The 16,619-nt window shown below is 34.1% G+C and overlaps 1 protein-coding gene across 6 annotated transcripts in view; it reads right to left on the bottom strand.

Moving 5' to 3' along the window:
• Positions 1-1,052: 1,052 nt before the first annotated feature.
• The window catches only part of CDH18 (cadherin 18), a 981,465-nt gene continuing 965,898 nt past the window's right edge, over positions 1,053-16,619 (bottom strand). For 4 of the 6 annotated variants that reach the window (XM_059173691.1, XM_059173693.1, XM_059173692.1 and 1 more), the window contains one exon: positions 1,053-7,852. In XM_059173691.1, the coding sequence (XP_059029674.1) occupies positions 7,362-7,852 (491 nt within the window). In that variant the 3' untranslated portion in view covers positions 1,053-7,361. The remainder of the gene's footprint in view (positions 7,853-16,619) is intronic. The other 2 variants (XM_059173697.1, XM_059173696.1) reach the window with 1 other exon arrangement.

Here is a 16,619-nt window from a genome sequence, read left to right on the forward strand (position 1 = left end):
CTGAGGAGAATTTAATGAAATACAAATTCAAAAAATGTTAAGCACTGTACCTCAGCTTAATCTACTAGAAACAATTAAAAGTAATTTTTAGTGTGGAGTTTTATTGATATGCTAATTGTCATATACTATGATTGTGTGATCAATATGAAACATGAGCAATAGGAAACAAGAAAGCATAGCTTAGGGGATGAAATTTGGGGGATTTTCTTTTAAATGAAGGAAAGTGTATCAATCCAATTATAGTTGTTTTTTGAAAATGATAATTACAATTTAAACATTTAAATCATGATATTGAAAATACTTGCAAGGAATAAAACATTATTTTAATTTGATTCATACTTTCAAAGTTTCAGGACATATATTCAAAGCCCTTGGAAATATTTGAAATAAATTTCACTTGAACAAAATGAACAAAAATGACTTGCCTCCCTCCGCCCCCTGCTATCTTTTAAGAGTCTAGAAATGTACAGTGTTTCAAGAACTACAAGATAAAAATCACATCATGGAAGAAAACCTCAAGCTCAAAAAGTGACTTTCACAGAGTATTTTTCTGAATGCAATTTTCTTTTATTACTTTTTTGGTGAGGAAGAGCATGATTAGTGACAGAGGGAAAGAAAATGCGTTGAAAATCAAAACCCTGAAAATAACATGATAACTACTTTCTATTTCTGAAAAACATTTTCTTGAATTTGTTCTGAAAAATACATGAAATATAGAAATTGCTCAAACATAGCTATTCAAGGGCTTAAAAAAAAGGAAGTCAATGTGAAGAAGAAAAAGTGAGTAATAGAAGATATAAAAATAGGGATTTCAGCCTAAGCCTACCTGCGATATTAACAAATTACTTAATCTTATGTTGTATCATGGCCACTTAAAAAAAATAAATCCAAATGTAATTTTATATATAATAAAACACTAGAGTTTTTGACATCTTTTGTGTTAAGTATTAAAAATAATTATTAAAAATGACTGATATAGTCTTAATAAGGCCGCAGTTCAATCTTTGGTGTTAATTTTTTTTAATTTAAAATATTTTCTTTTTAAAGATTTTATTTATTTATTTGACAGACAGAGATCACAAGTAGGCAGAGCAGCAAGCAGAGAGAGAGGGGGAAGCAGGCTCCCTGCTGAGCAGAGAGCCTTATGTGGGGCTCGATCCCAGGACCCTGGGATAGTGACCTGAGCCGAAGACAGAGGCTTAACCCACTGAGCCACCCAGGCACCCCAAAAATATTTTTATACCTAAAACAAAGATTATAGAAGATAGACACATTTATCCAGCTAAGAATAAATTCACATGAATAAATTCTGTTCTTAAAAGTTTATTTCTTGACCTCATTTTATTTTTATTATAATGAATAAATTGATAAAATAAAATGAATCCAATAATCAAACCTGAAATCTACATCACCTATGGCTTCTTTTTTTTCCTTAAGATATATTCCTAAAATAAGTAGTTGTACCTTGGAAATGACTAACATAGTCTACTATTTCTTCTGTAAGTTTAAGTAACTCTGTAATCTTTCTTTATCTTCACTGAATAACAGACATTAATAAAAGTTTCAGATACCTAAAAGGAAAGTGTCCACCATTGATCTCTTGTTTGGGGAAAATAAACTCAATGACATTGCTTAAAGAATAAGTTTCATTCAATCACCCTAAATTTAAATCCAACTTTGTTTAACATTTTGCATTATAATTATTTCCCTGCATGAATCCTCTTTTGCATATACAGAATAATCTCCCTTTGTACATTTGTTTACATTGTCCTCTCTGCTTCTACCTTCTGCGCTGTACCATTCCCCTGTCCTATACAGTACCTCCAGTTTTGCTCCATGTAGGCACAGTATTGACACAATTTAACATTGATACAATTCACTGCATTGATATAATTGTATTGATACAATTTAACATCGTATCCAAAACTATTTTAGAACACTTGCCACTTTTTGCTTTATATTATATTTTCTACAACTTTTTATATGTAGGCCTTACCTCTGAAGTGAGACTCTAATTTCATTGATGATAACACCTACCACCAAGATTTTTTTCACATCTCTTTCAGTGTCTGAAACAGTATCTGAGATGTAGTGCATAATTAGAATTTACCCGATTAATAAATGTTAGAGTGAATTTCTGTTTGAAACTAAGGCATTTGAAAAAAGTACTTTGAAAAGAATAGATGATTTAGAGTAAGAATTTGATGCATTTGACATATGAAAAATTGCCTTGATGAAATTATTTGGGTGACACTAACTATTATGGTCCATTTTCCTACTTTCAAAGCTAATATTGCTGGGCAATAAGACTAAACCATTTGGTGATCCCACTTAAATCTATAAATGGCACATGCATTCCTCACAGGATATAATTTTGAGAGCCCTTAAATGCCTATTTTCTTCATTCACTTTCACCCAAAACTTTAAAACCGGATCATTACTGAAATAGATTTCATGCCTTTGTAGCATTGAAAGGTAAAGAACCTTCCTTTCTGTAGACTCGCAAAGTGGATAAATGTAATCTTTTCTTACTAGCCTAAGAGTACTTATTTTATTTTTTTCTGTATCAGTGCCCCAAAGAAGAATGTGTTCTGTTATACTCTCATCTCTAAACTTATTTAAAAACAACAAAACTACATCTTTCATTGCTGTAAGTCAAACTTAAGGACACAACTTTTGACATATTAAAGAGTGTTCCTATTCATATTTTCACTTTAAAATGTTGTATTTGGATCTTTGAAAAAGAGAGTGGGCTGTGTTCTAATTTTATTTTCAAATGGTTGCGAGCTACTTTTGCCCATGAGGTTTATGAGATTTCTAATTTTACATTGCAAAAAGATTTACCTTCTGCAGATGAGGTAGAAACTAAAAGTTGAAATGGTTTGTTTCCTTCAGATAACATTTAATTTGCTTTTAATCCTAAAGGATAAGAAAAAGAGAGAGAAAATTTGAATTCAAGTCACATTTCTCCCAAGAACTATTCTGACATTTCTTCTATTCTCGAAATTGAAAGCCAAGTCAGGTAACTGAATGTTATCATACCTTGAAGCTAAGTACAATTTCAGTTTGAAATATGGGATTCTTTCCTCTTTCCAGAATAATCAGCTTTAGAGTTGCAATTTTTTGAATAGCTAATCAAGCACTGTCCACGCTAAAAAGCAAAGAAGACTTACCCCAAAGTATTGGATATGGGTATGCTTCAGGTGCTCCAGGATACCTATCACAGTACTCAGTTAACTGACACTTCTGGATGGCTGTTGAGATGAATGAGTCTACCTGAATTTTGGTTTGCTTTTCCTATATATTCAGCAAACCAAAAAGAAGACAACAAATCAAACATATGGCTGGAGGTCAGTAAGAACAAATTAAACAAATTGTGTACTTCAGCTTTCTACATGGCTAAAAATGGTGGACTCAATACACCTTCTTCTTTCTACCCATTATTTCTGACTATACTGTGGTGTACAAAGTAAGTCAAAGCACTTGTTAGTATTTAATAGCTGCACTCTATCCATTGAGTCCTCTTTTATAAAATTTGGATTTATACCTAATAATTTTGTCCGCTCTTTGTAAACACACTTGTGAGTCAGCTCTCATCATGGAGAGTTCTGAAGCTTAGCCAGAGGCTGGATACAAAATAAAGGTTAAAAACTATTCAAAGTTTAAAAACCCAAGCCTGGGTGGCTCAGCGGGTTAAGTGTCTGACTTTGGCTCTTGTCATGATCTCAGGGTCCTGGGATTAAGCCCTTCGTTAGGCTCAACAGAGCCTGCTTCCCCCTCTCTCTGCCTACTTGTGATCTCTGTCTGTCAAATAAATAAATAAAATCTTTTTAAAAAATGTCAATTAAAAACTGTTCATTAGCTTCCAGGTGAATTGTTTATATGTCAGGTACTAAGATTTTGTATACTCCACATATTTGGATCATATCAATATTCAAGTCACTCTTTTGAGTATTCTTTTATTCTCCAAATATTATTTTCAAGAAGACATATATGTTTCTACATGTGTGTATGTCTGTATGTGGTTATGCGAATGCAATTTTCCTCAGAATATTTTTTGTTTTTAGAGCAGGTTATAGGAAAGTTGTAAGTTAACTTTTTATAGAACCTTATTTTAAGAATAACTTTGCCTTCAATCTCCACTTCAGATCTGTTTATACAGATTTGTCATAGAAAAACTTTCTGATGATACATCTTCAGTGATTCCTGCAAGATCTATTAATTTCCCAGTGTTTGCAAAAAGAATACTTGGAATTCTTGTAAAAAAAATAACTTAGATAAAAATATTATCATGATTGTTTATATTTCCTCTAGCTAGCAGCTACCATTTTGCATAGGGTCTATCTGTAGGAAATTATTTTATTAGAAATAAGGAAGTTGATTTCAAAGTTATATTTTATTTAGATCTATAAATATCAGCTAAGGCTTACAAAATGTGTTGTCCAAGACACATGAGTGATTCCATAGCTGATTCTATATGGAATCACATATGATTCCATAGCTAATTATCTATGGTCCACTAAATACTCAAGAATTGATATACAAACTCTTTGCCCACTAAAGTCTTAGAGAATTTTCTTCTGATATGGACAAACTGGAGTTCTTAAAACAAGATATTAAGTACTAAGATGACTTAAATCTATTTGCAGAACTTCTATATATCATTATATTTTTTTCTTGACTCAAAGTGGTAGAATCTTAAAAAATATTTGATCACCTGTATAATAATGATGTAATTGTCTAGTTTCAGAGTTCATGTAAAATATAACACTTGGAATGCCTTCATTAACAAAATTCTAGAATAAATCAACACAGAAACATAGCATTTTAGGACTACAGAAGCTCCATTTTGCCTCCATAATATATTTAACATTAGGGACTTAGAAGCAATCCATTATCATCATAATGTATAATTAAATGAGATGGATCGGAGGTGCTTTTTTCATATAATCAGGGAAATATTTTCATACTGAAAACCATGCAGAGGACCTTGGGTTTTATGCAAATGGTTAAATGTACAGATACGTTTTCAGCTTTCAAATCTCATCTGTAATGTCACCAGGTGGATATTAAGAAAACAAAATCAACAAAAGAAAATAATCTGTGAATAGTTTATGACAAATCTAAATCCAAAGCCAAACTGGTGCAATGGAATTCCCAAACCTGACCTTCCTGCTCCCCTTTGCATAGGAAAGTCCTAACACCAGCATCCACAGTAATTCTCCACAAGTGTACCTTTCTTTCAGTGTGAATGTGGTCCAACATTAGTATAATCAGAGTATGTGTCTCCAGAGGTCATTCCCCAAGGCCCCTGGGTGGTGGTGGTGGTGGTGGTGTTTTTTCCTGATAAAGCATTATACGAAAATGCACACCATTATGATATTAAAAAATGATAAAGCAGCATTTGGAAAGCTAAAATGTGATAAAAAACTTAAATTAAATTTTATTCCTTGAGCTTATAACACATATTGAGAATTATTCAAACTAAGCTTACTTATTTCCCATACCTCTAAACTGAAATATGATAGCACAGGGTAATTGCAAACAGAGGCAAAATTTAAAATTTTGCACATAGGTGGAATCAGAAAATGCCACGTAACTTTTGAGGACACTTGATTATGAGAAATTTAAAGAGCTAAGGAAAAACTCCTTCTTGAGATAATTTTTAAATTGTGGGTTTTAAAACTTCAATCTATTTGAAATAAATAAATATGGTAATTTTTGGAGACTAGGACCATTATGCTTATTTTAAGACCAATAGTGACAACAGCAAAATATTATTTAAACCATTTTAGGGGGGGAAAAAACAAGAAATTTGAAGAAAATTAGTTTATTTGGGAAAATATCAAAATAATTAAATGTCTATTATGTTTAGTTAGCAGTTGCCACACTGTTGAAGGTTTTATGAAATTCTCTCATGATAATATATTTTATTCAAAAATGTATGTGACTATTTGTCAGCTAACAGAATTAGAAAATTAGATAGTGTCTGCAAGCCTTTACATGACAGAACACTTTGCAGTTGGCAAAGCACTTTTACAGATGCTTCTTGATCCTCACACAACCTGTGAGACAGGAGGGAAGTCTTTGCCATCTCTATTTTGTGGTTTGGGAACCTGAAGCTCATAGACTTTGAGGTACGTTTCCAAGTATAATAAGGGTGAATCTCCTATTGTTTTGCTTTAGTTTTATATATTTTCCTGTAGATCCCAAACAGATAAGGGCTAAGCAGTCAGTGTGATGAGGACAATCTGAACCTGTGTAAGGAATAAAGGTAAGTCAATCCAAGGTCTACAAGATTTATGTAAATTGGAGTATCATCTTTTCAGATTACATTGTTACCATGTGAGGTACATATTTTCAATGACCACTTGTGTTATATAAATAAGCAAATTAGACTGAAATATAAACCAAGCAGCAAAATGCCCAACAACTAATTTTAGGTATTGGCATGATCAAAACTGTCGATGTAAATGTCTTAAAACAAATGGAATGGAACAAGTCATTGAGTTTCCAACGTTTTATACAGGATAAGGTTTGTGACTATATTTTAAATTGAATCTTTCCCTGACATAGATTATCTGAGTATATCTTACTTAAACCATTCATTGTATCCATTAAAAAAAAAGGGGGGGATTCTTTTGTTAAAAGAAAGGAGGGCAGGCAGGACAGAGACGGTAGTCTCCGTGCTTCAGAGCGGTGCACAGCAGGTGCGCAGAAGTTGCATACATTATAGTGCAAGCAGCAAATCCCCATGCTCCATCAATTTTGTATGGAGAAAAGAAGTGGGGAGGGCAAAAGAAAATGGTACATACAAGTCCATGATGGAGTGACCTGGTATACTGGATATACCTCGTGTCAGTCGAACACAAGACAACGCTAATAAGATCCGTCATAGTAACAGAGTATCATTCTCAGGAGTCCACAGAAGTGGAAAAAGAGGTCCTGATTACCTGCATAAGCTTCATTTTGTGGTGTACCACCCCTAATCATAAGTGATTTTGAATCTTTCTGTTTAGTTTTGATTTTGGAAAATAAATCACAAAATATTGAAACAAATATCATTGTTTGGCTTAATTCAGGTATTCTTAATTAAACAGTACCACAGACTTTATTGAGCAATTGAAAATATACACAAGGAACAATAGCTTTTTCTCTGTATTTTTTTTTTTTTTTTAATTTGACTGTCTTCTGATTAAATAACCCAGTTTCGATCATGGAAAGGGCACTTGTTTCTACAGTAGCTGTGTACAGCTTGCTCAGTTCCAAGTACTGTCTCCACGTTTCTTCCTTGTCATTGTTGAGGTTGTATCTCCACTTGCTCAGGAAGCAAATTCTACAAGATTGCAAGAATTAACCCCCTAAGTTGTTCTTTCAGATTCTATTTCTCCATAGAGTTCAGCTAACTTTTTAAATTCAGGTCCCCAGTCTCCAAGGTAGTGATAATCCTGGTCTGACTGTGTGGTCGCTGAATCCAGTGAGCTGATAGACCCAGCCTCTGATCTCTGACCTTCATAAGCATAAGTCTGAAGAGAGTCATAAGGGGGGACGCTGGGGTCTAGGTCGGCTTCTGCCAGTTTTTGCTTGATAAATTCCTGAACATCTATACTTTCCAGGGTGGACAATGTCTGGTGTCTGGGGGTGAGTTTCACTTCGGGTCTGATGTCTCTCCGATACTTGAGCTCCTCAGCGGCAGATGGGTTCCTCAAGGCTGTGATGTCAAAGGCTTCGGTGTCTTCCTCTCCGCCACCCTCATCATCATAGGTGACCACATTCTCCCTCACATCCTCCTCAGAGATGATCAGCGGCTCTTTTTTGCTGCGTCTCAGGGTGATAAAAAGTACTACAATTGCTGAAGAAAAATGGAAAAGAGAATGGAGAGTTAGAAAAAAGGATGGAAGTTCTTGGAGATTTGACATCAGCAACTACATTCTATTTAGGCTTGCACTGTAATACCATCCTGATCTCTGCACTTTCTGGAGAACAGTTGAAGGGGTTTCTTTTTTTGTTTGTTTGTTTGTTTTGTTTTCTTTAGGTTTTTTATTTGTTTGTTTGTTTTTTGTTTTAAATCTCAAGGAATTCACGTGAAAATGATTTCTCTACAAGGCCTTGGAAATCACTGATCTTTTCTAGAAAAAGAATATTTTCATTTGCCAGGCCTATGATTTCAGGATTCCTGGCTCACCATGGTCTGTCATCCAGTCTGCACACTGAGGCAAACACATGATGGAAGAGCGCAACGGAATTTTGCCAGGGAGAGTAACGGTGGGTGTTGGTCTATGTATAGATTCTAGGCAGATACACTAAAGGAAGGACATTTTAAGTTTCTGTCAAATAGGAAGGAGCCCGTAGTTTAAACCCTTTCCTTTTGATGCTTTGTAGGAAACCAAAGCAGGAATATTTTACATGGTTGATCCCTTTTGCTCAGTACTTTTTAGAATTATATTATCAGGCATTAATAATGGCATATACCTCTCAAGCTGCACAAGATGTTACTTTATTTGTACTTAAGTTTCAGAGGAATTTCTCAGGTTACCAAATGTTTTTTACATAACACCTTGATTTAATCCTCACAGCAACGTATGGGTTTCCTCAAGGAAACTGGGGCTCAAGAGAAATTCCATGAATAACTAAGATCCGACTCGCAAATCACACAAATAGCAGATGGAGGAACTTAGACGGTAACCTACGACTTCTCACACCAAAGGTGATGAAGCTTCCATTATCGTATTCCATTTTTGTTATTTCAAAAATATGGAACAAGGAACTGAGTTGGGCATGTGGATTATTACCAGTAATGTCACAACCATTAGAAGAAATGATGTAAATGGATCTTGGGCAGGTTGCTTTGGCTGTTGCTCAGTATTTTCAAATCTTTCTATTTGATGATACTAAGCCATTACTAAATAGAAAGAATTACCTTACTTCTACTTTGTGCTATTAGGCCCAGGATTCTTTATTTCAGCTTTACAGAATGTTCGTGGTCAGCTGAAATCTAAGTTTTATGGTAACAGTTATTGGGACATTGATATGTTAAACATTCTTTATAATGTGATAATCAAAGATGTACACTCAAAAGGCATGTATATATGTGTGTGTATAATGTGTACATATATGTATAACATGGATAAATATGCATATATAGAAACAGTTTAGAAATACACAGCATGTGACATACTTATGCTATACACACACATACAAATATACACCTACAGACATGTATTTTTATCTGAAATTCATGTTTCTATATTGTATTTTATCTATTTATTTCTGTATACTGTATTTTATCTGTCAACTTTACTGATAGGTATCTTTAACAAATACTTGTAAAGCGACAAATACCAGGTTAGCTATCCTCTGATAAAGAACAAAGCTGGTTCACTAGAAATTGACCTTTTATCTCATACCTCTAAAAAGTAACTTTTCCTACTTTATTTTTATTGTTTCCTTGTTTCTCTTTATAACTCAATGCATTTTATGCATATCCCTAAATGTTATAATAAATGATCCTTTCCTGTTTTTAAACTAGATATCACAGTGTATATGAACTTCGAAGATGACCATAGAAAGTGGAAAAGGAGATTTTCAAGCCAGAAGTGCAAAGGACAGATATCAGAGAATTTACTATACATGGAAAGAGATGGTCACAATGAACTGGAAAATCTAATTTTGCAGAGAGAGGGCAAGTGAGACCTATAGGAATGAAGAAATAATATATATAAAAAGACAAAACATCTGTAGAAATGGCCAGAAAATCATCTGGAAGTGTATGGAATAAAAGGACTCAGTAATGGCAGAATTGAATGAAGGAGATTCTGGTAGACATGTGGAAACAGTGAGTCCCTGCGTCTGGAGTGATTATAGAAAGCTGAAATGAAATGCAGATGCCATATGTAGCCCTGCTTCACCAATATTATGTTGTTCATTTGTTTATTTATTATCTAATATTTTTATTCATACATAATCTCTATACCCAACGTGGGGCTCTGACTTGTAACCGTGAGATCAAGAATCACATGCTCTACTCACTGAGCCAACCAGAGGCCCCAAATATTATGCTATTTAAAAATAGTTTCTCAAACCTGCTACTTATACTTAGAAGACATTATCTAATATAGTACCTTATTTTGATACTTTTGCTGATTGTAGCAGATATGTACCTAATACCTTACTATTTAAAGATTTACTTACTTATTTTGAGACAGAGAGAGAGAGAGAGAGAGAGAGAGAGAGAGAGAGATTGGGGGAGGGACAGAGAATCCCAAGCAGACTGCCTGTTGAGCATGGAGCTTGACACAGGGTTTGGTCCCAGGACCCTGAGATCATGACCTGAACAGAAATTAATGGTGGACCCTGGGCCACCCAGGTGCCCCAACACCTTACTATTTATTTCAGTGTAAAACCAGCTTAGGGCATTCTAATTCAATGTCCCAAATAGCATCCCTAATAACTCATTTCATCCCATTCAGAGGCTTTGATTTATCACCCATTATATATTTCTGCTCATCTTTATGATTAAGGAGGTTGTTCTAAATAAAAACATCTATTTATACAAATTTTTTAATAGTAAAGTGTCTTGCTTTTGTCAATAAACCAAGTTATTTTTTTAATGTGAAAATGATTGATTTCAAGGGAGTTTATGTGCATGCATACCACGGAGAATGTGATCAATATTATTATTAAAGTATGGAGGTAATTTGCATCTTTCACCAATATCAGTGCCCTGTTTGCCTAATGAGATACAGGGGATAAACCTGGAATTATTATGGCAGTTCATATTTACTTATTTTCCCAAATTAAAAAAATATTCCTGATATAATTTGATTCAAAATATAGATATTAGTTAAGTTTGAACCCTGAGATCTCACGCTATCTCTTTCCTAAGGATGGACAGTCATTTGCCAGTGACCAGAGATTTCTAGATTGATTCCATATCTATTTACTGTATCAGCATACAATTAACCATATAATCTGGGACATTTTTAAGAGTAAACAGGGATTTCATTTATAATTACTCTAGGACAGCAGGGCAAATATGGACATGTGGTCCCTCTATTCAAAGATAATTTTAGAGAAACTCAGAGAAGAATGTGGAAGCACTGATAATTCGATGTGTTTCCAGGGAATTGCTTTATATTTATGTTTGTTCAGTCAATATTTCTGGAGCAAATCGCACACAGTACATACTCTGTACATAATTCTTAAGTGGACTAACAAAAGAATAATCTCTGTAGAGTGACAATGTGGCATAGCCTAACTAGGAAAATAATTTTTAAATATAGTTTTAAGTCAGTTCATGGTCATTAGTAATACCAAACACCTTATTTTGCTTGATAATAATTTTTAATGTTTGAAAGCCAAACTAAACGTTTGCCAAAAAAAAAAAAAATCCACAAATCAAATATATTTTAGAGAATGAAGGTAACAATTACATACACGGTTTTGAGAGTTAAGCTCTTTTTAAAAATGGCAGCCAAATGAGTATTTTCAAATGACTTCCCTCCCCCTCACAGTCTAGCAACCCATATTATGTGAAACAAGGTACCTCTTCTTAAAGTGGGTTATCTGGGGAAGAAATAATTTGACAGAGCCATGACATTATAAAATAAATGAGATGGAGTGCTTACTCCTTTGTTCAAAATTATATAATATTTTCGTATTTTGAAATTTTATATAATCTGGATTGAAATATTAAACTGTAGTGTTTGGGGAGGATTTTATTCTAATGACTATTTTATTCTTGGTTAGTATATTTCTTTTCCTTCTCTTTGAGTTTGGTTAGGATTTTAAATTCATTTTATTCTCTTTATTTAAGAAACTTAAAATGAATTTACTGAGTTTTATTCATTTATTTTATTCATGAACGAATTCAAATTTAGGGAAACATTTTTGTATTTCCTTTCTCATATCATTCCACTCATTTATTAATTTTATTAATTTATCTATCCATGATTCCATAGTGCTTGGACTTCTAAGGTGTTGCATTTTCATAATGTGAACTGTCATACAGCTTGCATTTGAATACGCTATATACTGACTCCCAACACATTTCCCAAAAATACTTTCCATAGTAGAATTTATTTTTGTTTATTTACTTACTTATCTTTTACCCATAAATATCACCTTGTTCTTTTTTATACCATCTTATGTTGGTACCAAGTTTGGCAGAAATGAGGTGGCCCAAGTCAGGGAGATTACTTTTACTAGATCCTGTTGTGCTATTGTCATACCAGTCGATGGCACTTCTCACTGGAACTTATTTTTGCAGACCAAGGGGAGCTCATGCAGTCATGTCAGATAGCTCAGCTGACAAGCAGGTTGGCATGTGTCTCCACACTGATTCCACCTTTGTTCCTAGTCCTTCACACTCTTCACATTAAATTTACCCTGATCCTCATTGATCAGGAAATTTACATCCAAGAGTGGATGTAAATCCAGAAAGTGGACCCATCTAAGTCACCTGCTTATATGTGGTGTGTGGACTGAAGGGCAGGTGACAGAGGCCTGATTCAGAGACTGACTCAACGGTTTATTGTGCTAAGCTGTGATTTCTGTTTGCTCCGGACCATCTTACAAGGGATGGGGTGGAGGCTGGGAAAGAAATGTCAGATCCCCAAAAGGGAAAAAGAACTCTAGTTATCCCTCCTCTAGCACCAAATTCTGATTGAATCATGAAGTCTCACCCTAAAGTCTCTCCCCTACATCGCATCAAAAAAGGGTCTTAAAAAGGTAATTCTGACAAATCATAACCTGACTCACGATGTGCACATGTACCATTCAAAGTGAGGCCCACTTATTTTCAAGCACCAATTTCAGATAATTGATATATACACATGCATAGAATCTATAAGAAAACATAAATAAGCACCACAAAATTTTATAGATGACTCTAAGGTTCTTTACTAGTTGATAGTTTATTTTTATAGAGTTGTAAATAGAAACAAGAGACTGTAGAGGTCGCCTGAGATCATACAGTTAATTAGCGGCAAAATCAGGGCTGGGTTCATATAAGTCATTTCCACAAACAGCTGATAATCAGAACACTTTTCAATATTAAAATATTCATTTCACAATTTGTTTAGCTGTTAGTTTTTAACTTTATTTCAGAATTACAAAAAGTTCCAAAATAAAGTTTTGCTACCTCTGCTGTTGCTGATGTTTTCCTTGGAAATTATGAGCTTGCACAGTAACAAACATTATTTTAAAATTACAGATGACCACATTCTGAGTCTACTGGCTAAGTATCTTCTGAATAAAAATATAAATCCTTACAACTGTCATGAAAAGTAAAAATTACATTATAAATAATGGTTGTTTAAACCTGAAGTAACAAAATGATTCTGCAAGCTTTGGATAAAACTGTAAAAATACATTTGAGTTTCAATAAAAATTGAAGGAGTAAACATATTAAATGGCACCTCTGTTTTATTAGTCCTCTGGGGGAGCATAAAATTTAGAATGCTCTCTTATTTACCCCAAAGGAGAAATGACATTTTTATAAAATCTATTAAAGGGAAGTATTGTTTCATGCTATAATAAAATGTTATTTTACATAATATACCTTAAATATACCTGTATATTAACATTTTTAATTAACTTTTTAAGCCTTTACCTTAGTATTCAATGATGGTTTGATGGTGCTAGATGAAAACAAAAGGCATAGATAAGTAATGCCTCCAAATGAACTATCTTTCAAAATCAGGACTTTGGTAGACCTTATACTGGAGTCACAGGGTTCTATTCTTTTTGGTTTAGGATAGGAACCCTGGAGGGATCAATATTTGTACTTGTTCTATTTTATTTTATTTTATCTTATTTTCCATTTTTGTTTTGTTTGTGAGCTTTTGTTTTGACTTTCAAACAGAAAAAACGTAATACATAAATGTCTAAAGCAAATAACAGTTGTAACCAATTAATACATAAAGAAATAAAATTTAGAAAGCCGAATTTTCCTGGTTTCCTTCACCTTGCATCTACTATAAGACTTTATCGCAGTGAAATACTTCCAGTGGGGGGGGGGCACTGAACCTCCATGCTCTACTTTGCTAAGTGCAATTGGTACATTTGTTTTTTATTTATTATTTATTTATTTATTTATTTGAGAGAGAGAGAGAGAAAGCTCATGTATGGGTGGGGGAGGGAGGTGGAGGAGAGGGAGAGGAATAAGTAAACTCCCAGCTGATCAGGGAAACCAGTGAAGGGCTTGATCCTGGGATCATGATATGAGCCAAAGGCAGATGTTTAACCTACTGAGATACCCAGATGCCCCTAAAATAGTATCTAAATTTGTATATTTTAGATATAAATCTAAATCTACAATCTAAATTGTAGATAACTAGTTGGGGGCTTCATTGAGCATGGTAGATGTTGGGCTTCATTCTAGAGTATAAAGAAACATTTAAAGCAAGAGAAGAAGAGAGTCCATCATGAGATTTGTATTCTGAAAAAAGATGACTACAAATGAAGTAGAGAACAAGTCTCACAATGGAGGCAGAACACATAGACAATGAAATTAAGACAGCGGTCTCTCGGCATGGTTTGGACTAGCAGAGTTAGAACAGAGGTGAAGAGTAGATAATATCAAGATGTAGATAAATCTAAAATTGTAGATTTTAGATATACAATTTACTTAAACTTAGATCAGCTCTTGACACTGTTGAATGCTCTGTCCTCTTTGATATACTTTTCACCCTTTGACTTTGATGACATCATACTTTAATTCCTCTTTCTTCTCTGACGTCCCCTTCACGCTATCCTGCCATCACATCCTTCCTGAGACGGTGACCATCTGGAACTCATCACGGCTCACCCTAGTTTATTATCTCAACAAAGTGCACCTCTGGTGCCCCTGGCTCAGTGAGGAATGGGGTCCACATTCAGCAAGAGATAGAAAGTTATCTTTGATCCTGTGCTAACTCAGACAATATCTAATTTATCCAAGATCAGTTGTTTTTTTTTTTTTTTTAATTTCAGGTATTTTGTTTTTATCTCTTGGAAACTTGTTCCAAGAAAGAGACACCATGTCATAAACATTAGGTATTTGTTCACTGACATAAAATGATTAGTGCTGTAGTTTTCAAATGGAATCTCAGGGACTGCCAGTAAATATTTTGCTAAAATTTTAATAAAAAAATGTTCTGCCAGGCATCTGCGTCATATTATCCAAGATCACTTTTGATTTCATCTAACACATCTTGATATTATCTACTCTTCACCTCTGTTCTAACTCTGCTAGTCCAAACCATGCCGAGAGACCGCTGTCTTAATTTCATTGTCTATGAATTCTGCCTCCATTGTGAGACTTGTTCTCTACTTCATTTGTAGTCATCTTTTTTCAGAATACAAATCTCATGATGGACTCTCTTCTTCTCTTGCTTTAAATGTTTCTTTATACTCTAGAATGAAGCCCAACATCTACCATGCTCAATGAAGCCCCAAACTGGTTTTTGTTTGTTTTGCTTTGTTATTTATTTATTTATTTATTTATTTTGCCTCAAACTGTCTTAATGCTGCTGAAATAACCATCCCACTTCTCAGCCTCATTCTACCTTCCTCTGCACTCCTTACGTACTGGCCATTTGTCTTTATCTCAGGAACAAAATAAGGAACATCGCTTGCAAAAAAAAAGAAAAGAAAAGAAAAAGTCTTTCTCAACAAAGCATGTTGTTTTTGTTTTTCTGTTTTCCTTCCATGTGTGAACAGTACTGAGAAACAAGCAAAAGAGAAGGTTGCTAAGAGAAAGCATCAACGAATGGAGAGAGCATGCTGGGTAAGTAAGTATGCACTTCGAACAATGAAACAGAAAGATTCCTTACATCTATTTCTCTTGTTATAGAAAAATCTGGATTTGTGGTCTTGTTGAAATAGTAGTTTTAAAGAGTTTATAGTAATAGCTTCAAAATGTGGTCATGATAACTTAGACTGTGAAAATGATAATCCATAATTAGAGAAAGTGCCCTGTTTTTTATTAAAATGAAATATAATGCAAATCTCAAGTAAAAATCCCATTATACAATAAAATTTAACATCTCTAAGGCCAAAATTATTTAGATTAGCACTTTAAAATTCAGCTAGCATTGATGATTGAGTAATATTTTTGACCAATAGAAATTGCTACAAGAAATCTATTTTTTATTTGGTGTTTAGATTCATTATATTTATTTATTTATTTTAAAGATTTTATTTATTTGACAGAGATCACAAGTAGGCAGAGAGGCAGGCAGAGAGAGAAGGAAGCAGGCTCCCTGCTGAGCAGAGAGCCCAATGCAGGGCTGGATCCCAGAACCCCGAGATCATGACCTGAGCCAAAGGCAGAGGCTTTAAACCACTGAGCCACCCAGGTGCCCCTAGATTCATTTTAGAATGATAACAGTTATGTTCTTTGAAATCTATTATAAGAGCCGTTTTAGTATGGTATTTAGAACTTTTAGCATGAATTCTTTTTAAAATGGATCCTTCCCTAATATTTCTCTTATAGTCTATCTTTTCTTCTGACATTTTGGCTTTTCATCCCATTTGAATCAAATTACTTCTAGATCAGCTATGGTATTGAGAAAGCTAAACAAGAGGAAGTCTGTGCAGTTATATTTTGTGGTCCAAATTCTTAGGTTCTGTCAAAA

Source organism: Mustela lutreola, chromosome 5 (genome assembly GCF_030435805.1).
Source record: "Mustela lutreola isolate mMusLut2 chromosome 5, mMusLut2.pri, whole genome shotgun sequence".
NCBI classification, from domain to species: Eukaryota; Metazoa; Chordata; class Mammalia; order Carnivora; family Mustelidae; genus Mustela; species Mustela lutreola.